Raw genomic sequence first — 23,660 nt, forward strand, 5'->3', positions numbered from 1 at the left:
CGTAAGAATCCACGTAATTAGTTTTAAATGAGTAACACTGAGTAAAAACGATGCAACAGGTTAAAACGGGCAAAAACAGGTAATAGCCGGTCATATTACCTTAATATGAACAAAACTAACAAGTTTGTTCCATTAATGAGAACAAGAAAAAGAATATTACCTATATGTGGACAATCGAAATAGTTACTTACCTTCGAAATAGTTACAACAAAATTCTCAACCCGTTCGTCATTTTTAAAGAATCAAAATTATATATATATATATATATATATATATATATGTGTGTGTGTGTGTGTGTGTGTGTGTGTGTGTGTGAAAGAAACTATTTTAGACCATCTCCAACCTTAACATTTTTTTTTCTATTATATTTATAATTATATTTATAATTATAGTGTAAAAGATAATGTAAACACTAAATTCTTCCAACCCATTACATAATATTTAATACTAATTTTATGTATATTTTTCTTTATCCAACTTTTATAATTTTACAAAAACAACCCTTATATTTATTAGGTTTTTATAAACTTGACTAATATATTTTTATTACAAATGCTTAATAAATTATATTATCAAGTATTTATGAACAAAAAAAATCCTTAAAAGGTTTTATTAAATAAATCAAAGTTACATTTGACACAGATCTAAATAAATAGTACACATGCATTTTGAAAATATTACACATACATTTTTAAAAGCACCACACAATTATGCATTTTGAAAATTTTACTCATATATTTAAAAAAAATAGTACACCAACTTGATAGTGGATCCAAACATCCGAGATGTTTTTGCCGAACATGAGCGATTTTTAAACAAAAGAGTCGAACAACACCAAAATCAATAAACTCCCAAACACATCTTCGTTTGGACAATATTTAATGGTCTTGGAGGAAGTGTGTAACAGCCCAAAATCTCAATAAAAAATTTCATTTTTAATTAGTGAATTCCATTTCCATAAGTTATAAAATTTCAATCACAACTGTTTTCAAATCCAAAACATCAGATACATTATTCATAAAATCATAGTGTCCCCAAACAAATCACCAGAGAGTGCATGCCGCGCCATGAAGTCGGACCCTTTCCCTTAGATCTTGAAGTACCTGAAACAACTAACAAACTATAAGCTAATGCTTAGTGAGTTCCCTAGAGCATACCCCATATAATTCACATTATCATATAATCCATAACAATCCCATAAACCATGCATATAAACATATAAGGATGTCGTGGGCTCCCCCAAGGTCTTACACCTATGTGACATGGGCTCTCCCTATGGTCTTTACTTGGAATGCCATGGGCTCCCTCACATGGTCTGATATACAAGTGTCATAGGCTCCTCCATGGTCTTTACCTGAAATGTCATGGGCTCCCCCTGTCCCTCACATGGTTTGATATCCAAGTGTCACGGGCTCCCCCCAGGGTCTTCCATGCAAGTATCACAAAGACAACTAGCATACCACATACCACATACTCAACTAGCATACCACAAAATTACATAATGGGTCAGCCTTGGTGCCTTCGACCCATTGGTATGGTGATGAGACTCACCTCTCAAGAAATGGTAAACTGATAAGATAAGTCCCAACTCACAACTCCAACTCAACTACCTACAACCATCATGAGACTAAATTTGTCAAAATCCTGAAATACCAAAAACACCTTAAAAGTCAAACTTGATCAACCACGGGCAACAGTCAAGGTCAATAGTCTATGTTGACCCCAACTCGTCGAGTGCATCTAGCAACTCGTCGAGTTCCTTCAATTCTCAGAGGATCTGGAAAAAAACCTAGTTAACTCGTCGAGTTATCTTATAAACTCGTCGATTTTGAACAGGATCTAGAAGATCGGGAAAACCTCGAGTCAACTCGTCGGGTTTCCCTATGAACTCGCCGAGTTCCCTAGTCTGTCAACCCACTTAATGCATTAAGCCATTTTTCTTGAACCCAAAGGTTACAAGCTTCAGATCCCAAACCATAGAGACGTCTAGGAGGGTAAAGTTTCCAACTTTACCCCCATAGATCGTCCAATCAACTTTAGACCCAAACCCTCACTCATTTGAAGAGGGTCTTGACCCAAAAGCCTCTAACTCTTTGCTTCAACGTTTCCTATTGCAGATATGAGGTTCTAGGGTGGTTTAATCACGTAAAGTTTCTAACTTTACGTCCATGCATGGCATTAAGGGGACTAAAACACTCCGATATGGCTTATTAAGAGATTTAGGGCACGATGGAGGTCCATGACTAAAAAAAAAATGGCAACTTTACGTTCAAATAGGTCATGGGGTGTCCAGATCTGGAGTCATAGCTTCAAACCATGATCAAGTCCAAGAATAGTCCCAAATTAGGCTAATAATGGCCATAAACTATCATAGAAGAAAATCTAAGCAATAAAAGGCCAAGGTTTCGACTTTATACCTCAATGTAGCTGCAACACTAGAGGAAATCCTGGATCTACTGCCTTCTACTCAACCTATCATCTTCAAGCTTCTAGTTCTTTTCAAATGAGCACCAAAAGTCACTCTCAAAGCTCACACACACACACACAAAGGTATAAGGCTCGAACTAGGGTTTCTCTGGGCTGTAAATACAATGAGGGAGGCCACAATGAGCCATGAGTTCTTTATATAGGGTGAAAAACCCGAAAAATTAAGGTTTTCCTCTCCAACGTCTAGTCGTCGAGTTGGGGCCTTCCAACTCGTCGAGTAGACCCTTCATCCTGCGTCCATAATAATCCTTACTCGACGAGTTGGAGCTACCCAACTCGTCGAGTCCCAGTCCAAAACCCTAAATGTTAGAGAAATAAATGATACCTGAAACAAACGTTACAATCTGAATTTGGCTTACTAGATTATTATATTACTAATATTGTAATATTACATATGCATATTGTGTGTGTTTTTAATTTATAGGATTGTAATATATATATATATATATATATATATATATATATATATATATATATATATATATGTCTGCCTTTGCTTGTATAACGTTTATAAGATTGTAATATATAATTATATTTTTATTTCGATATATATATATATATATATATATATATATATATATATATATATATATATATATATATATTATGGAAATTGTTTCTTATGAATAGTGAACTTCCATAATTTTTGTCTATTTTAGTCCCTGGACTTTATGTTGTTTTTTTGGTAGAATTGGTCCCTGTACTTTGGCAATTTTGGTCCTTATTTTTTAGCCATTTTAACACTTTTCATTTTTATAATCGATATTTTTACATTTTTTAGGAACTTTTTAATATTTAAAGTTTGGCCACAAAACTTTAACGGTTTGAAAACTTTGATCTCTTTTTTATTTAGGAACCTTTTAATATTTAAAGTTTGGCCACAAAACTTTAACGGTTTGACAACTTTGGTCCTTATTTTTTAGCCATTTTGACACTTTTGGTCATTGTAGTCGATATTTTTACATTTTTTAGGAACCTTTTAATATTTAAAGGTTGGCCACAAAACTTTAACGGTTTGACACATTTGATCCCTTTTCTACAATTTTTGTCTATTTTAGTTCCTGGACTTTATGTTGTTTTTTTGGCAGAATTGGTCCTCATTTTTTAGCCATTTTGACACTTTTGGTTATTGTAATCGATATTTTTACATTTTTTAGGAACCTTTTAATATTTAAAGTTTGGCCACAAAACTTTAACGGTTTGACAACTTTGATCCCTTTTCTATTTAGGAACCTTTTAATATTTAAAGTTTGGCCACAAAACTTTAACGGTTTGACAACTTTAACGAACTTTATGTTGTTTTTTTGGCAGAATTGGTCCCTATACTTTGGCAACTTTGGTCCTCATTTTTTAGCCATTTTGACACTTTTGGTTCTTGTAATCGATATTTTTACATTTTTTAGGAACCTTTTAATATTTAAAGTTTGGTCACAAAATTCTAACGGTTTGAAAACATCCCTTTTCTATTTAGGAACCTTTTAATATTTAAAGTTTGGCCACAAGACTTTAACGATTTGACAACTTTGGTCCTCATTTTTTAGCCATTTTGACACTTTTGGTCATTGTAATCGATATTTTTACATTTTTTAGGAACCTTTTAATATTTAAAGTTTGGCCACAAAAATTTAACGGTTTGACAACTTTGATCACTTTTTATTTAGGAACCTTTTAATATTTAAAGTTTGACCACAAAACTTTAACGGTTTGACAACTTTGGTCCCCATTTTTTAGCCACTTTGACACTTTTGGTCCTTATAATCGATATTTTACATTTTTTAGGAACCTTTTAATATTTAAAGTTTGGCCACAAAACTTTAACGGTTTGACAACTTTGATCCCTTTTCTATTTAGGAACCCTTTAATGGTTAAAGTTTGGTCACAAAACTATAACGGTTCGACAACTTTGATCCCTTTTTTAAAACTTGCTAATTCCTACCGCTTTAATTTTTTAGCTATTTTGACACTTCTGGTCCTTGCAGTCAAAACTTTTACGTTTTTTCATAAAAACATGAATAAAACGGTCCGGGGCAAAGCCCGAACTTGTCATCCTTGCACTTTCTATGTCTGTCATATTTATCGATTCAGAAACAACATTGAAAGCTTTTGGCCCCCGCGTAGCGGGGGTAACCTTTCTAGTTTAAATTATTAAATATGATAACACAAATAACGTTATTATATAAACATTATAATTGTATAAAACAAACAAAAGATAACTAAGTTCAAAGTTAAATGGTCAAATTATATAAATGAAACTTCAACACTATATTTAGTGTTGATGAGAATAGTGTAACACTAAATTTAATGTTACATTATTTACCAATACTATATATAATGTAGGGTTGGAGCATTATAGTGTAATTTACAGTGTAAAAATGATTTTTTAGTGCAAGGTTCGAGATACCCTAATATAATGTGTAAAGTGTTTATACACCTAATTGACTAATCATCAAGCATTGTACGGAAACTGATGCAAATAACATAAGGCTGTACGGTGTCGTGCAAGCTTTGCCGGTGCTGAACCTATGCGGACACCATTACCGACGGTATACACCTCCCCGTGTTTCTTTTTTTGCCGGCGATAATGTGCCGACAAAGTAAAAGGGTTTTCTTAATCCCTTTGTTTCCCCGATTTGGTTTCGGTTTTAAACCCAAACCTTAATCGAATCTTTAGATAACCTCAAGTCATGTTATATAAACATGAAGTTGAAGTATCTTTTGATACTTGAATCAATGTGGAATTCAAAGTAAATATCAAATGAAACATGAAGATAATAGGTTAATATAATAAACGAAATTGGTTGAATTTACATATGTTAGGCGATGTGGGATAGAATGTAAGGAGGGAGATTTGATCCTGAGACCTCCCATTCAATATATTAGCGTCTTATGTTTGTGATTATAAGTGAAGGGAAACATATATATATATATATATATATATATATATATATATATATATATATAAAACGAAATTTTGTTAAAAAGAATTAAACTACCGAAAAAAATTTGAAGGGTCCCGGGCTACCCCGGACTCTACATTGGATCCGTCCATGCTAATAAACAAATTTGGAAAACGATGGACAAGTTCAAAAACCTTTTTATGATTTCCGAAACTGTTTTTCAAAATGTTATTTTTTTTCAATGAATAAAATAAATGAAGGGTTATCATTACATGTTTGAAAAACATGATGATCTTTTTTAAATTTTAAAGTGTTATTTTAGTTATTACATGTGAACAACCATGGACATAAAATGATTTCTTTATGGAGAAATTATGACATAAGACAAAAACACCCAGGCCTTAATTGATTGGACTCCTTTAATTAATTAAGCTATAAAACCAAAACTAAAAGGCATCAAAGACAAACACGTTATTCGCTTCGCAAACACCAAATTCAGAACCAACAAAATCCACAAAACCACTTCAATTCTTCTCCTAAACCCCACACATTAATTCCGGTTTTAGAAGTTAAGCATATGTTCTTGAGAATCAGTTCTCCGCCCGTAAGTTCTTCCTTCTTTTCTCTCGAATCAACCATTTAATTGGAAAACCAATCACGGGTTTTCTTAATCCCTTCGTGTTTTTCTCTTGGGTTTATGTCCTAATCGTGTTTTAGGTCAAGTAGATGGCGGAAGAAGAAGAAACCGACGATAAGTTAAGGAGTTGAGTTTTCTTCATATGGGTCATGCTCTGTTTTTCTTTGAAGATGTAACGAGGATTAAGGATTTGATTTTGAACTGAATTTGAATTTGAATTTGAAAATGGGGAGGGGAACTAGAGAAATAAACCCTGATTTTTTGAAAATTGGGCTTGCTGTAGCTTTTTCTCTTGGCGGGATGCTTTTTACTTTTATCAGAAACAAAAGGATCAAACCCTCAAAATCTCCATCTGATCCTTCTAAATCTCCAGGTTTGTGTGTGAAAATTTTATTTGATTCATGTTTTTGATGAACATATATATGTTTTAGATCGTAATAACCAGGTGATTTCAGGAAACGAATCAGGGGGTTCAAAAAGTATTGAGCGTCATGCATCACATACACGCCATTTTGATCCTTTAGCAACTACGGATAAACATGTAAGATTCTTTATTGTACTCATATGATCTAATTTCAGATATTTCTGATTTTTTATGTTTTTTGATTCATAAAACCTCTCTTGTAACCTTTTTTTTTCTAACTTCGTTGAAGAAAAATGGTAGACAATTTTGACTTTTTGTGGTCAAAGTGTTCAATTCTCAATTCCAAGTTCAATATGATTCTTGAGATTTGAAGACAACATTGATGATTCTATAAAATTCCCTTACAAATACATTAAACTGATAATGGTTGGGTTTCGATTTGTAAGATAACTGATAGTAATTTTGATCTCGATAATAATAAGTTTGACTTCAGATTTTGCAGGATGAGTTGCATGATTCCAGGTTGAATCCCCATAAAGACACATATCTTCTACCTGAATTCATCGACCTCGTGAAAGAATTTGATACAACTTCCATGAAAACCAACACCGAGCTTCCAAATCCACGTGTCATAAAAGACAACAACGAGCAAGAAATCAAAAACCTTCGAAACATGGTCAAAACCCTAAAAGAACGAGAGAAGAATCTCGAGATTCAGTTACTCGAATACTACGGTCTCAAAGAACAAGAAACTGCAGTCATGGAGCTTCAAAACCGCCTTAAACTAAACACCATGGAGGCTAAGCTTTTTAATCTCAAGGTCGAGTCCTTACAAACTGAAAACAAGAGATTAGAGGCACAAATGGTGGATTATACGAAGGTTTTGGCGGATCTTGAAGCTGCAAAAGCCAAAATTAAAGTTCTGAAGAGTAAACTTCGAGTAGAAACCGCACATAATAAGGAACGGATCTTGAATCTGCAACAACGAGTTGAAAAAATGCAGGACGATGAACACGAAGGTGTTGTTGGGATTGATCCGGAGACTCAATTAAAGCTCTGTAAATTGAAGGATTTGGAAGATGAAGCTGAGGAATTGAGGAAGTCGAATTATAGTTTGCAGATTGAAAAATCGGAGTTGGCTGAAAGATTGGAGAATGTTCAGATACTCGCGACAGCTGTCTTAGAAGACGAAGAAGTAATATATTTATCCATTTTCTTCTTCAAAAAACAAACCACACAAGATGCATATTGCGTTCTAACAAACATGAATGGATGACGAATCAACAAATTGTTCTGTTTGTCCCGTTTTTTCATGTGTTTTTCTTATTTCATTTTTTGCAGACGGAGAGGCTTAAACAAGAACGCGAGCGTTTGAAGCAACAAAACGAAGATTTAAGCAAAGAAATCGAGCAACTTCAAGCCGATAGATGTGGCGATGTGGAAGAACTTGTGTATCTTAGATGGATTAACGCTTGCTTAAGGCACGAACTTAGAAATTATCAACCGGGACCAGGTAAAACAATGGCTCGAGATCTTAGTAAAACATTGAGCCCTAAATCGGAGGAAAAAGCTAAACAGCTCATCCTCGAATACGCTAACAAAGAAGGATTTGGGGAAAATGGCATGAACATTCAAGTTCCTGAACTGGATTCCGATCAATGGTCGAGTTCTCAAGCTTCTATCCTCACGGATTCCGGCGACCTCGATGAATCTCTAATCGACGATTCATCTTCTCGTAAGACCCACAATAGGTTCTTCGGAAAGCTCATGAAGCTCTTAAGAGGAAAAGACAGCCATAGCCCTAACCACCTCCCCCACCTCCACCCTCACCACCACAACCGCCATCTCAGTCATAGTAGAAATTCGTCAGTAGAAGATATGAATTCTTATAGCGAGTCGTCTTTTGGCCATTTAGGGAGTTCTTTTAAACACTCTGTGGATTCTCAAAACTCGATTAATAGGCATAGTGACCTTGGGGGGTGGATGTGTACCAATAGACGGATTGATTCCATTGCAGAAGGCGAAGGGATTGGTGGTGGCGGTGGTGATTCCTCGGATACACCTTCTTCGTCGGATGGTAAAAGATCCGAGCTGGTGAAATATGCAGAAGTTTTGAGAGACTCGAATCCGACCAGATTTCACCGAAGATCTGCACAGTTTAGTTCGTTTTGATCCATTTTTTCTTGTTTATAGCTAGCTTAGTTAGAAATCCAATAGCTGATTTTATATGTTTACAACATAGAAACTAGAAATCACCCTCTTAAACTTAAGCTTGTTTTATATGTAAAATAACCCTAGGAAAACCACCAATTTGATGTCAATGGTGTTTTTGACTTTTTGTTCATCGTTTTGTTGGGGAATGTATCATACAGTGGAATTTGTATATAGCTGAAGACTATAATCAAAGGGCTTTTGGCCTAGACTAAAGAATGATTGGTGGTTTTCCTAGCTCATATAGCTGAAGACTATAATTAAATGATTCTCTTAAATAAGAGATCATGGGTTCAACTATTATTAGAAGATAGATGATATATAAGATTAAATTATGAATACCATAATTTGTTTATTATGGGTATTATTTATTATAAGGCTATGTGTAGAATTGGCAAAAATCAATACAACCCGTCAATCCAATTGAACCAACCTAAAGTTACAAGATTGGGTTAGTAAATGGGTTAATCCGTTTAACCCATTTATTAAATAAGTTAGTTTGGGTAAAAATTATCAATAATTTTTCAACCTACCAATTCAATTATTTTTAATATATTTAATTAAAAAAATGTTATATTAGCCCAACGAATTTGTCAAGTTTGTCCGATTTGGTCACCAAAGTTATTTTTTCTGCACAATAGGTTAGTAAACTTGCATATTTGTTATCAATTACAACATTTTAAGAGTTGTGAAGGCGTCATCCGATTTTCTTTTGCTTATTTGGCATTTATTAAATAAATATTTTATTTTGTCAATGCCACCTATGCAATGTTACGAGGCCTACAATAAAATTAGGTCTTCTTCCAAACAATGTATGTTCATCCCGGTGAACTCCAATTACCCATCTTCTCTCAAAAATTGATCGACAGTCACCAAAAATCTCAACTTATTCACTTTCTTTCGCCCTTCTTTTTCTCTTACGAATTGTCGGACTAGAGGCCATGACAGTGCTTCATTGTCGGGAGCTGTACCTGAACTGCGATGGAGCAAATCTGTCGCGGCTAAGAAATGTGAGGTTGTGAATGAATCGAGTCTGGATCTGCAATGAAAGTTGTGTGATGTAAGGGCATGTAATAAGTTATTGAAACTGTTCGAATGAAGGTTAAATAAAAAAATATAGGGTTTTTCGACATTTCAGAGCAACATTTGGAGATAAACGAAGATGATGATGGTTCTAGTGGAGTTAGGATTTCAGATGATTTGTTTGTGCGGAATGAGAGCGAAAAGGAAAGGATTTGAGAACGATGAAGGAACATATTGAAATGGAATGGCTGAACAAAGAAGAGAAATTTCTGGGAGGCAACCTAAAACTACCGACGACCATCAACATCGACTTAATTGGAGGTAACTTCCCTCAACGATCCAACAAAAAGCCCCTTCAAAACTAATCGACTTTGCTTGTAATTTTATGTAATTTGTTGGATCGTTAAGAACGGTGATCTTCTATTCTTCCATTTTTTGTGATCTGCAATATAGGACCACCGGGTACAAGCATGAGGAGGAGGTGAGGTGGAGGTACTGTAAAAATGACAGTTACCATAACGAAAGATACGAAATCATGGGTCTTTTTTTTTTTTTTTTTTTTTTTTTTTTTTTTTTTTTAATGTAATTCTCCTTCAAATACACGTTTCCATTACCGAAATCTGAGTTGGGTTTTGCTATTTGATGAATTCTCTTGTTGTTCCTCTTCAATTCTCGAAGGTATTTCTCACGATAGGCAAGTGGGTTTTGTTTATAATGTATTTTAATTGCAAATGTGGGTGTGACTAGGCAGACATACACATTGGACATTTTTCCTATTTAATTTAATAATTCTTTAAATATCATGTCTTGATTGATTGAGTATTAATTCAAAAATTATGATGTTGTATTTTTATTTATATTTAAAAAATATAATCCTAATTCAAATATTTTTTTTGGTGCTGACAACACTAGCCACTTTCCAAATCATTTTGAAATTAAAAATATCTAATGTTATTTGAGTAATTTATTTGTATTTGTGAATTAGGATTATGCGTTTGTCGTACTTTGAAATTTTATTTAAGGTTTAAACTAATTAAATGGTGTAATATTTAGTTAATTTATTTACTTTTTCATTTTATTAGGTTAATCCAAGTTTAACTAATTAATTTAATAGGTCGTGTTGGGAACTATATAAACATGTTAACTCAATAAAAACCATTTATCTGAAAGGTTGGATTGGGTTGGAAATATCAATCCATTTAGATAAACATGTTGGGTTAGGTTGAAATCTTCAACCACTTAATAAATGGGTTGAACTCGAACCCAACCCAAGTTGACATATTGCCAACTCTAGCTATGGGTCGACAAACACCAACCCTGAGCTTTGCATGCCGAGCTCGACGATCCAACATGGGAAAGTCTTGTAAATAAGAGAGTCTCTCATTCTCATTCACTTATCCCTCGCTCGACAACCCACCTCCTATCTTTTTCCTAACTTGACAAAACTCTTCCCTTCCTTGTTGGAGCCGAGGTGGAAGTAGACCTCACAATCGTAACATTCGTTTAACAAAATACATTTAGGGCAACCCAGTTGTTCATAAACCCTTATTCATAAAGTAGAGTTTATAAGAAAACAATGTGGAATCTTAATCACAAATCTGCTGATGTATGTGTATAATCCGCCTTCACAATCCGATAAGTACTTGTAAAATATTTAATCCACAACTTTAAGCACAAAACTTAGTGAGTTCCCCTAAATATCTGTAACGCTCGGTTCTGGATTTGCTTCGTTGTTCGGGGCTGCGACCTAATCATCAGCCGTCATAAGGTTTATGGCCTTGGGAAAGGAAGGATTTGGCCCAATTTGGATGTGGGTGTCATAATATAAGTGTTCCAAGTGTTCTATTGTGTCTTCGGAGGCCAAGGGTATAATCGTAATTGGGATTCTCGATCTTTAATGGATTTTGGGTTTTATTCAAGAGTTTTAAGGTCTGGGTGTGTTGTAGGAGCGTAGGGTTTCTTGCCACCTTTTCGTGGATGTAAGGTTCGTTGGAAACGAACCTAGAACGAGGGAGTTATGGTACTTTGAAGATATTGACAGATTGGGTCCCTAATGGAAATAATTGGCAAGGCGGTTCCATGCATGCAAGGATGCATGCGTGTGTTTGGTTGGGTACGTCCAGCGTAAAGTTGGAAATGGACTAAGATGTTTAAAGTTGTATGCCCAACGTAATGTGCTGAGTCCCAAAACCCTAATTTTTAGGGTTGGCTCATTATTTAAACACCTTAAGTCCCAGGTGTGAGCCTCTCTTTCATCCTCCATTGTCATAAACCCTAATATCGAGCTGTAGCCTCATCCTAGAGTGTTGTGAGCCATTTTATGTGCATCTTTGGTGGGTTTTTGTGTGTATTCAATTGTGGAAGCTTTGTGCAAGGTGGTGAATCAAGGGAAAGGCTTGTGGATCTTGACTCTTTGCTACATTTTCAGCTCATAGAAGGTAAAAAGTTATAACCTTGCCCATTATAAGTCGATATCTAAGATCATGTGGGTTTTGGTCCCATTTTGACCTCATGGGTAAGATCGAGTGGTTGAACACCACTTTAGGAGCTTGGAGTTGCTACTCCTAGAATTTATGAGGATACAAGTTCATAAAGTTGCCACCTTTAAGGTTAAAAATCATTCATGCATGTTCTATATGGATTAAGTTGGGTATTAATAGGTTAAGATGGTCTTTGGGTCCCTTTGAGTCATGCAAATGCATAAAGGTGCTGAATTTATGCATTAAGAGTTTTATTTTGAGGCTCCCTGAAACTTTGGGGTAAAGTGCTTAAGTGGTTAAGCCATAAAATGAGTTTTGGAAATCTACGGTTATGCCCTACATAACCAGAGGTATGCCCAGTGTACATCCTTTTGGTCGCGATCCGGATTCCCTCGAGTACACCCAACGTAAGCTGAGAGTACGCCCCACGTTCGTGGATCTGTGCGTTTTGGGCTTCTTTCCGTCTTTGGGGTTGAGGCGTTTTGTTCATTGGCTGAGCTTATATATATTTTTGGGCTCGTTTATGTATAAGGACTTTTGGATAAATGGTCTTGTTTAGGGTTTGCCTTGTTGGATTTAGGAGTGTGTTTTTGGGCCTTAGTGGGCCTAATGGGCTTGAACCTCGTGGAGTTTTTGGGCTTTGTACTTTGGGCCTTTTTGGGCTATCCGTGATCATCTGATGGGTTAAGTGAATTATTGGGCTTAAGATAAGTCCCCTATGGGGTTATGCCCAATTTGGAAAATTGGGCCATTAGTGGGCTTTTATGGATTTTGTGGTTTTGTGTAACACCGTAAATTTTTAAACAAATTTTTAATTTTAAAATCACATAAATCTCATCAACACATATCACAAAATACCAGAAATGTCAAATTATTAAAAACACATGTTCTTAGTTGTTTGAATAAAATCCAGGATCCTCAGAAGCATAACTCCCTCTTGTGTGTACAATCAAGCTGGCGCCTTCTCGTGATCCCTAGAAGTACCTGAAACACATAACACGGTAAACACGGAGCTTAGTGAGTCCCCGAAATACCAAACACATCTTATTAGCCTCTCATGGCTATATCTCGAATAAGACCTCCGGTCAATGTGTCTCAGTGGAACCCTTCAGTCCCACAACTCAGGTGGACCCTCTGGTCCCATCTCAACAAAGTACAGGATAATATATATATATATATATATATATATATATATATATATATATATATATATATATATATATATATAACATAAATCACACGACGGAATGCATGATATCACATATTGCAGTATAAGCACATAGATCAACATATACACATAATACTATAACAACATAAGTCACGAAGACAGTATGCACAATAACACATATCATATTATAAATAAATAAGACCCTCCAGTCAATAATGTACTAAGACCCTTCGGTCTACAATGTACCGAGACCCTCCGGTCTATAATGTACTAAGACCCTCCGGTCACACATAAATTAGCACACATGTAAGTATAATGAGAAGACCTACCTCGGATGGCGGACAGATCCTACAAATGTTGTTGTTGTACTCCAGACTCTGGCCTCTAACACTGAGCCAAACCCATAATTAACCTCATTAGGATCTAAGACCATACCTTCACATATTAGGTCTAAATATGGTCCACCAACCCGGCCCATAAGTAACCCAAGCCTATTGGGCCCACTAAGGCCCAACACCAAATGGGTTCACAAAGGTCCACTAATGGCCCAAATTTCAAAATTGGGCCCAAACCCTCATTTGGGCCTTACCCTAAAGCCCATCTACATATTCTAGTTCACGTGATTGTTCTTGGATGACCTATCAATAACTCAATCATCAAGGCCCAATAGAAAGGCCCACCTCGAGGCCCAAGCAAAGTTAGAGTTTTCACATGAAATGGCGTTTAGGGTTAAGTGTTCTCACTTAACCTAGCAAGGACTTAACCCATTAAGTCCATCACTCAACTAGTCCATTCACACAATGAAGTCGAGTATAATTCACAATATCACTCTAATAGTCCAACCGCGGGTCCCGATAAAATCCAAACTAACAAACCCAAAATTAGAGTTTTCCAAACCCTAATTAGAGTTTCTAGCCTAATAACGAACCAACATTTCCAATGGTGGTGGTGGTGGTTCCTGCCGAAAAAGTGCATAAACAACCTCACACATAAAAAAAACACACACACACAGCCACCTCCCATGGTGGCTGGTGGCGGCCAAGGGTGGCAGAAAACAACAGGTGGAAGCTACCACATTGAGGTGGTGGTGGTGGATTTTTCCGGTCCAATAACTCGCTTACAACACCACAACACAACCTAGCATACTTAGATCACGATTCAACGTTGAAAAAAAACGTACCTACACACGACCACCCTCATGGCGACATAAGGCAATCAGAGGAGAAGAAAATTCGTTGTGGCTTCTGCTCGGAGTAGAGATGGCGACGATGGCACAACGATGGAATAAGCGGAGGGGAAAGGATCATCGCAGCAGGGAAACGAGGGTGAGTCCTTCCGACGAACGACGGCCACAATCGTGCCTCACAGCTCCGGCGACCATGCGACGTTCAACTAGTTCACGACGTCCAATAGTCATGAAGGCGTCCGGATGGCGGTTAGCGACGACAACAGGTTGGTTTAATCGGAAAGATGAACGGAACAAAAAAAGGTGGGGGCTGAGACGTCTCACATGGTGGCTGAAGTCCATCGCTAGGTTTAGGGTTTCCTGTTGCGACGAGGGGAAGGCACTGGTTTAATACCGTGTCCATTTCAACTATGCTCTAATATTCACTTCGGATCCCTCCCCATCATTTCTTTTTTAACTTAAATCCAATAGTTATAATACAACCCTCCACTTTAAGAATTATTTGCAAGAAAAATCCTAAAATTACCTTTTAACCCCCATGATCTCAATATTGACACATTCAATCCTTCCTTCTCACAATTCCCTTCATTATAAGTCATAATAATTACCAAACACAACCTAACTTCTAAAAATCTTTACGAGATAAATCATGAAATTACACTTTAGCCCTCGAAGGTCCAAATTATATTATTTGAATCCCTGAAACCCACACCCCGCTAAATATTATTGATTTTAGGTCACTATTCATATTAACCTTTATCCATTTATTTATTTAATATACGGGATGTTACATTTTGGGCTTGGGCCTTAGTTGTGAGTCTTGTTGAGCTAGGGGCAAAATGTTCATTTTACCCCGAGTATGGATTATGGATCATGGTTTGGAACCCAATTACTAATTGAGTGATATTTTGGTGTTGTTAGCGCGGGAAGTTGTCAGGGCAACAACTAATGATTTCTTGCAGTGAGCTTCAACAGTGCGAGGTGAGTCTCCTCACTGTGTTTAGCGGGTCGAAGGCACCAATGACGGCCTATAGTTTATTATGTTAGGATGTTAGTTGTCTGCGTGACTCTTTCATGTGAATGTATTGGTATGTATGCTGGGAGGGGCACGATGGTTATTCTGAATGCTAGTATCAGGTTATGCATATATGATTCGTATGTAGGCGGGCCCCAATGATTATACAGTATGCTATTATCTTTGCAATTTTCGCATATGTTGAATGTTTATATGATTACATGGTTATGCGAGTGTGGGCGGGGCCTGTATCTCAACGGAGTGTGGGCGGGGCCAGTATCTCAGTCGAGTGTGGGCGGGGCCCGTATCTCAGTGGGTGGGGCTCGTTATGCGAATGTGGGCGGGTCCCGTATCCTAGTCGAGTATGGGCGAGGCTCGTATCTCAGTGGGTGGGGCCCGTTATGTGCTTAATTGTGTTTGGTATGAGGTATATTGGGGAATTCACTAAGATTTGTACTTACGATTTTCAGTTTATGTTTCAGGTATTCAAATTTTCAAATGGAAGAGCTCGGGACGATCGCAGCGCATACACCTGTGTTTTTCCGTAATATGTGATCTTTGGGAATGAACTCTGATAAATGCTTTGTATTGAAATGTGTGGCTATGTTTCAAAAGAATTACTCGAGTGTTTTGAATATAATAAAAATGAAATTTTTACCATTGATTTTTGGGATGTTACAATATCGCATACAACACATCATACAATCAACTACGAGTTACCAGCAACCCTGGGGACTATAAACGGTCCCAGTGAGCTAATAGCATGCCATGTGGATTAACAATAAACCTCATGGGTTATCAGCAACCCTAGGGACTATCATCAGTCCCATTGACTCATATTAGTCTAGGACTTATCATCAACTCGGTTCACATATAACAACAATCACCAAAATAAGAGCTAGTTGGTCAACCAACATATACTAGCACATAGAAAGGTATAGTGAGAAGACTCACCTTGGAAGTAGCAATTAAACACCACAACTCTCATCGAACAAAGAATGATCCTACATGGAACCTAGCAACAATAAAGAGTACACTCTCAGTCTACACTCCAAAACGCTTAGTTTGACCAAAAGTCACTTCATGCCAAAAGTCAATTGTCAAAGTCAAAGCCAATGGCCAACAATACTAACAGATGACCCTTACATCGTGACCAGACCTTGGTCACGTCGTGAACATAACAAAGATAGTCCCAAGATCCTCCATCGTCACATCGAGATACTCTTCAGGTCACGACGTGACCATAATCTTAAGCAAAATCCTTATTGTTTGAGTCCTTAATCCATTAAGTCTTTAACTCTAACTTTCCAGAAGGTTTTAAGGGACTCCAAAGGTCCATAAAAATGACAACTTTATGGACATGCATGCTCCATGCATGTCCTCTACCCATCCTAGGTCAAAAGGCAAGAAAATGACCCAAACTTCATGCAAGATTCAAAATCCACAACCAATCCTTAGATCCATAAGCTATGATGCTCAAGGGACTCTGGAGGATCATAAAATTGCCAACTTTATTCCATCCATTCACTCAAATCAAAACCATGAACCAAAAAGGGACCAAAACAACTTAGATCTAAGAGAATAACCAATAAAGGTAGACGCTTGAATCCTTGAAAATGGTCTAGTAGATGATATCAAAGATGACAAAGTGTTTCTTGCTTGATCCTTGCACCACTCCTCCTTATACTTCATTTAAAAGAGCACCAAAACCACTAAAAATGAGCCAAAACCACCAAGATGAACTAGGGTTAGTTTTTTTTTTTGAGGTTTGAGGGAGATAGATGTTGAGAAATGAACCCTAACATCCAAGTTTAGGGTGCTTAAATACGAAGGAAACCCTAAAAGATCATGAGTTGGGTTGTAGTCCTCTTCACGCCGTGTAACGCCCGAGTTTCAGGGCTAAGCATATTTGTCAATGTAATAGTCTAGGTCAACTATTGTAACTCTTTTTGAAGTAATAAAGATGAAATATTTGAGTATTATGTGAATTATGTGTGTTATTGTGCTTATTATTTAATTATAAATGTATAACTAATAAAGAATAAAAATAAGCGTTAAAATTAAAGTGTGAGATAAACCCGATATCTCTACATAAAGTTGTAGTTGTCAAAACAAGGATTCCGGGGATATAAGAAACGCCGAAATCCGAGTTATAACGAAGAAGTTATGACCCGTCAAAGTTTCGCGACAGAACCGACACGATACCGGGAAGCGTAAATAGTGAATTTATAATAGAGTGAAATTTAGCCTTAGCGCTCTAAACGAAAGTCGTAGAATATGTTAAACTAAGAAAATCGATAAAAAGAACGCCCAAATCTGAATTTTAGATCGGTCGATTTTTAGCCGACGGGATCTAAATGAAAGTTGTAGTACTCGTAAATACCAACGCTGGGCTATAAAGAACGTCGATAATAGAGCTCGTATGCGAAAGATATGGACGAAGCTTAGTCCCTACTTTTCGAGCGCGGCGAATTCGATACAATTTTGTAAATCCGAGATAGAATGAGAATTAGCCAACGAGGTCTAAATGAGAGTTGAATATCTCATTAATAGGAACTCAACGGTAAAAAGACAGACAAAAATGAAGCTCGTATGCGAAAGTTATGGACGAAGCTTAGTCTCTACTTTTCGAGCGCGACGAATTCGATACAGTTTTGTAAATCCGAGATAGAATGAGAATTAGCTAATGAGGTCTAAATGAAAGTTGAAGATCTCATTAATAGGAACTCAACGGTAAAAAGACAGACAAAAACTGAGCTCGTATGCAAAAGTTACGGACGAAGCTTGGAGACTACTTTACTATACACTTCCTATAAATAAGAGATGAACTCTTCATTATTTCCTCACACCTTCAAACCTTTCTTTCTCTCTCTAACTTCTCTCTAACCTCCCTAAACCCCTCCCAAGTCTAGGGAACCTCCCTATCACGAGAAGAAAGCCCCGGAGCGCCCGACGGCTCCGAGAAGAAAAGCTTTTGGCTTGGAAACGCTGCTCCAGCGAAGCCCGGTTTTTAATAAAAACCCGCTGTAAGTGAGTTACGCCTATACTATATTTAATATAGCTTTTATTTAATTATGTTAACATTATTAGGACCTTAAAATAATTATTTGGGCTATTATTATGAGTTATATTGAGTGTTATTTAACGCTTATATAATAGTAATAATAGCTAGACTATTAATTAGTCGCGATTAACGTTAAAACTAAACTCCAGTGGTATTAATACTAGGTTTTGGTCAAGGAAAATTTGTTTTAAGAAGTAACGAAGAGCTGTTCGAGTGCCGAGTCACCACCTTACCAGGTGAGTGCATAGTTACTTTCAGCTTACACATAGATATGAAGTATTTTATATAAATTACGTGCTATGTGTGCATATTATCTGAACACTTGCTATCTATGCTGGATGAACATTGTTATACATGTTTTCAATGATTTAAACTGTATATGTATTTTATATCTACGAAAATGTTGGGGTAAAACATGGTTAGATGTAATAAGTGATGTGTGATAAAATGGTGAGAGGCCTCGATGTTGATGTTGTTGATTCTGTCATCTAGCGGAGTATGGATGACGACCACAGACTCTTCTAGACAGTCCAGTGGAACACTAGCAGGCTCGCAACCTGTAGGTGTTTGTGAACGATGTGTTCACCGGTGTACTCCATCCCCCACATGGTTGCCTTTAGGACATTTATTGTTAAGGAATCCCCTTAGCAGTAGTGTCCATCCCGATGATGATCCTTAGACTAGGTCCCTTATGATAGGTGTTTAGGGACGTAAAGTGAGGATAACGGGAACGGGTAATCGGGTTATTTTTGATTGATGAAATTAATAAACTTATTTATTGTGGGTTGAAAACCCTATGCGCTCACAGGCTCCCAAGCCTGACCCACTCAGTTTTATGTATTACAGGTAGTGGCGCTTGAGCATAGATATGATGTTTGGACGAGGGATTACGGATATATGCCTGTAGATATGAAATAATGTAGTAAGGCTTATATTGTACTGTTTATGCTTTTGATCTGTACGAACATGACATCCCAAGTCTTTTAATGAAATACATTTCTATGGAAATGCTTTTGATAAATCTTTATCATATTTTGTTTTGGGACAAATTCCGCAACACTTTTATTTAAAATGTTACTCTGATTTTCAAACAAAGCATAAACGAAATCGGTATTTTCTGGCCGTGAAAATGGGGATGTCACACGCCGTGACCAACTATATGTCACATCATGACCACTACTCCAGATGTGTGTTCTTATTCTTCATTCATCACGTCGTTGAAAGACTAGTATGCTCAATAGTCATATTAAAATGATATTGCTAAATAATATATGATCCTAAGTGTCACACTAACAACAACTTGATACAAATGATCATTTATTAGATATTGATTTTGATAAATATTTATAAACTCTTATAATAACAGGGAAAATATTTATTTCAAGGAAATAATTATTTTACAATACAAGTAACACTTTATTTCATATGGTATGAATATAATATGTCATGTACATCCTTTTGGACCTAATAAGCCTTTTGTATTTTAGCAAAAGACAAAGTTTATATCTTATAAACTTTGAGTTTATAAAATACAAACTCTTGATTTGTCTTTTCCTTCTTGGAAATATGAGATAAAGAGAAAAGACCTTTGCATTGGTATAATGCAAAAGAATCAAATCAAGGGTGATATGTTCATGATATAAGGGGGACAATGTTGTCTAAAAGTACTTAATGGTTAATGACTCTTGGACCATAATTCTGTTATAAATAAGAGGTGAGTGTTCTCATTTTTCTACACACTTCTCTCCTTGGCCGAGAGTACATTCTTCCCTCTCTATCTTCTCTCAAAAGTCTTGAGCTTTGAAGATTTAGTTGCTTGCATTCTCTCTTTAAGTCATAATCTTGTTTTGGCTTAGAAGCTTATGAGTTGTTACTAGCACTACATCAAGTTGGCACATAGGGTTCATCCTCACTCCATCAACTTCCAAGCCTCCCCTAGAGGACTCCAAGTTCTTCAAAGGTTGTTACCACTTCTTCCTTATATGATTGTGTTTTAATTCTTTCCTTTACTTGCAAGATGATCTTTGGTGGGTGATAAAATATTTATGTTATTTTGTAAAACTCAAGTCTTCCGTTTGCCATTATTTGTAGTTTTTGAAACTAGTTTTATAAATAAAACCCAACAGTCGTGACCTCCTTATGGTCATGTCGTGACTCATGGTTGTTTCCCAAAAATCATGCCTCTGACTCCTTAATTCCCCACACTGATCCACTCTTGAAACTGGGTGTTACAACAATGGAGCGAGTTTGGATTGGATCGGTCTTGATCCAAACCCATTAAGCAATTTTCAAATGCTGATCCAAAACCCGACCTATAACCCACATGTTTTTGAATAATTAAACTCATATCCTTATCCACTAGATCAAAGAATTTCAACCATTTTACCCAACCCATTTACAATATCAAGATTATGCTATAATTATGCCTTACAACACATATAACTTGAATCGCTAAAACCAGACAATTTGAGAAAATGTCACACAATTACAGACATGCAAGTGAAAATGACACACAATTGGAGTAGATTTCAATAACACATGATTTCAGTCAGGCACGATTTTAATAAGTCCCTGGATTTTAAGTCATGATTTTGGCACAATAACTTAAGATTTCAATAACCAGTAAGACAACAACAAACAATACCAATAACACACAATTGAAGTAGAGAAGATGATATTAATCAATTTTATTAGAATTTTAGAAAACAAACCTGACTGTGGAATGTCGATTGCAGAAAACCCTTTTACGAAACGAGATAAATTGAACCCTTTTCTTCTTGTTCTTGGTTGTCGTCTTTGACTGTAATACTAATTTAATATATTTATTTGTATTGGGAGTTGACTGGAATTCGACCATTAGGAAATGGGTAGTGGAAATGGAATGATTGAACTCCTCGAGTCCTGTACATAACATTTTTTTGGTGATAAATGTACAACTTATTAATAATAAAATTATATTTTAAAATTTTAGATGGAGGAGGGGGGGGGGGGGTAGTCATAAACGGATCAGATCAATAGTGATCCGTACCCGATCCTTTTAATAAAATGGTTAATGGGCACGGGTCGTTAAAGGGTAAATGAATTATAAAATATGATCCAAACTCATTAAATTTGCATGAGTTTGGAGCGGATCAGGGTCAAAACCCATCCTGTTATCAGGTGAACCCGATATGTCTGAGACCACTCCCTCAACCTAATTGGTACTCTTTTAAAAGAAATTTGCAATATGGCATCTGGGTCTTTTTAATATATACAAATCATACTAATTGTAAATGTTAGAACACAAATTTTGTTAGTTTTGAATTCCTTTATGAATTTCGAAACAAATTTCAAAACAACTATTATTAGTTATGAAGTACTTTTAAATTTTCAAATACCTTCTCAATAAAAGTTGACAACTAGTTTTGTAAATTTCCAAATATTTCAATCGCTTATCAGCAGTGTTTTAAAAATCAGTTTGAACCGGCCGGTCAAACCGGTTGGACCGGGAACCGGAGGAGTGAGGGGTTCAACTATCACCGGTTTTATATTGATTTCTGAACCGGATTGAACCGACCGGTTTTTAGAAAAACCCGTTGAACCGGTCAAAATAAACCGGTTGAATCGGTTAAACCGAATAAAAACAATGAAAAAGAATCATTTACATAATAAACTTTCATGATTTTTTTCAAATCTATTTAGTTTTCTCTAAATAAAAATATATGACAAATATTATAAAGTTTTTTTTTATATGTGTATATTCATCTAAAAATATATTTTGTTTTGGTATTATATTTTATTTTTCTTTTTAACGTATATAGATTAATGTAAAACACTAAAACTTATGATTATGTGTTATTTTAGTGTATTTGGATTCATCTACAATTTATTTTTATGTGTATTTTTAATGTTTTAAAAATAATGTTACAAGTTCAAACATTAAAAATACACATAAAAATAAATTGTAGATGAATCCAAATACACTAAAATAACACATAATCATAAGTTTTAGTGTTTTACATTAATCCATATACGTTAAAAAGAAAAATAAAATATAATACCGAAACAAAATATATTTTTAGATGAATATAAACATATAAAAAAAACTTTATAATATTTGTCATATGTTTTTATTTAGAGAAAACTAAATAGATTTGAAAAAAATCATGAAAGTTTATTATGTAAATGATTCTTTTTCATTGTTTTTATTCGGTTTAACCGATTCAACGGGTTTTTTCTAAAAACCGGCCGGTTCAATCCGGTTCAGAAATCAATATAAAACCAGTGATAGTTGAACATCTCACTCATCCGGTTCCCGATCCAACCGGTTCGACCGGCCGGTTCAAACCGATTTTTAAAACACCGTCTAAATCTACAATTTTATCCAAAGGTTAAAAAAATGTATACCTAGCTATCCCTGGTGGTAGTGATTCGTGTGAAACATTAGTCTTTAACACTTCCACTTGAGCTGCTATTGTAGAAGGAAAGATATCATTCCTAGATATTTGGAATCATGGGTCTATAGAATCTTCGATCTTGGGGATCTCCGATCACTATTACTCTCTTGTTTCTTGCTCATCTATCCAAAAAGTAATTCGAACCAACAATACTCCTTAATCATCCGAATATAACTTAATGGTTGATTAGGATGACCATCATGCAACTCACCATTACTTAATCTTCATTGTCTAATAAGGATCATTAGATGGCAACTCCGATAGCGTGTAATCATAAGCATAAGCCAGGCACATTTTATTATTTGTTCATGGATCGACCAACTTGTTAAAATCTTTCATCGCTAACCAAAGGTACACTAGCTAACGAGGCATTATTTATGACAACATAATCCCTATTTACTTGGTAATGCATACAAACACCGACTTGTATAACGTTTTTTAGGACCACATGTTTTGGGTAATGAGACGTTTTCTTAATAATCTTGTTTTTGGTTGGATGACAACTCATATACAAACAACCTTGCAATTCACCATTACTCATTTTTAGTACATATGGACTATGAAACGGGTTTAACAGAGCTCGTCAAGATGGTGTCGTATACCAATGTAACCATGAAAGCTTTGAAAAACAGAAAAACTCATGAAAAAAATGAAATTATTTAAAAGTCATATTAAGTAACAAAATTTTGTTT

General features: G+C 35.8%; 1 protein-coding gene across 5 annotated transcripts; it reads left to right on the plus strand.

Moving 5' to 3' along the window:
• Positions 1–5,835: 5,835 nt before the first annotated feature.
• On the plus strand, positions 5,836–8,729 carry LOC145086143 (protein CHUP1, chloroplastic-like). 5 transcript variants are annotated; one of them, XM_079023885.1, is made up of 5 exons: positions 5,836–5,988; positions 6,102–6,394; positions 6,477–6,562; positions 6,879–7,580; positions 7,727–8,729. In XM_079023885.1, exons 2-5 carry the CDS (start codon positions 6,247–6,249, stop codon positions 8,555–8,557), a joined length of 1,767 nt encoding a protein of 588 aa, XP_078880011.1. In that variant the 5' UTR covers positions 5,836–5,988; positions 6,102–6,246; the 3' UTR covers positions 8,558–8,729. The 5 variants fall into 5 exon arrangements, with proteins under 5 accessions (XP_078880011.1, XP_078880028.1, XP_078880035.1 ...); XM_079023902.1 differs by having other exon boundaries at positions 6,888–7,580; XM_079023909.1 differs by having other exon boundaries at positions 6,489–6,562.
• The last annotated feature ends 14,931 nt before the right edge of the window (positions 8,730–23,660 follow it).

The sequence above is a fragment of the Lactuca serriola genome, chromosome 1, assembly GCF_051521515.1.
Source record: "Lactuca serriola cultivar US96UC23 chromosome 1, Lser_US96UC23_V15, whole genome shotgun sequence".
Classification (NCBI taxonomy): Eukaryota; Viridiplantae; Streptophyta; class Magnoliopsida; order Asterales; family Asteraceae; genus Lactuca; species Lactuca serriola.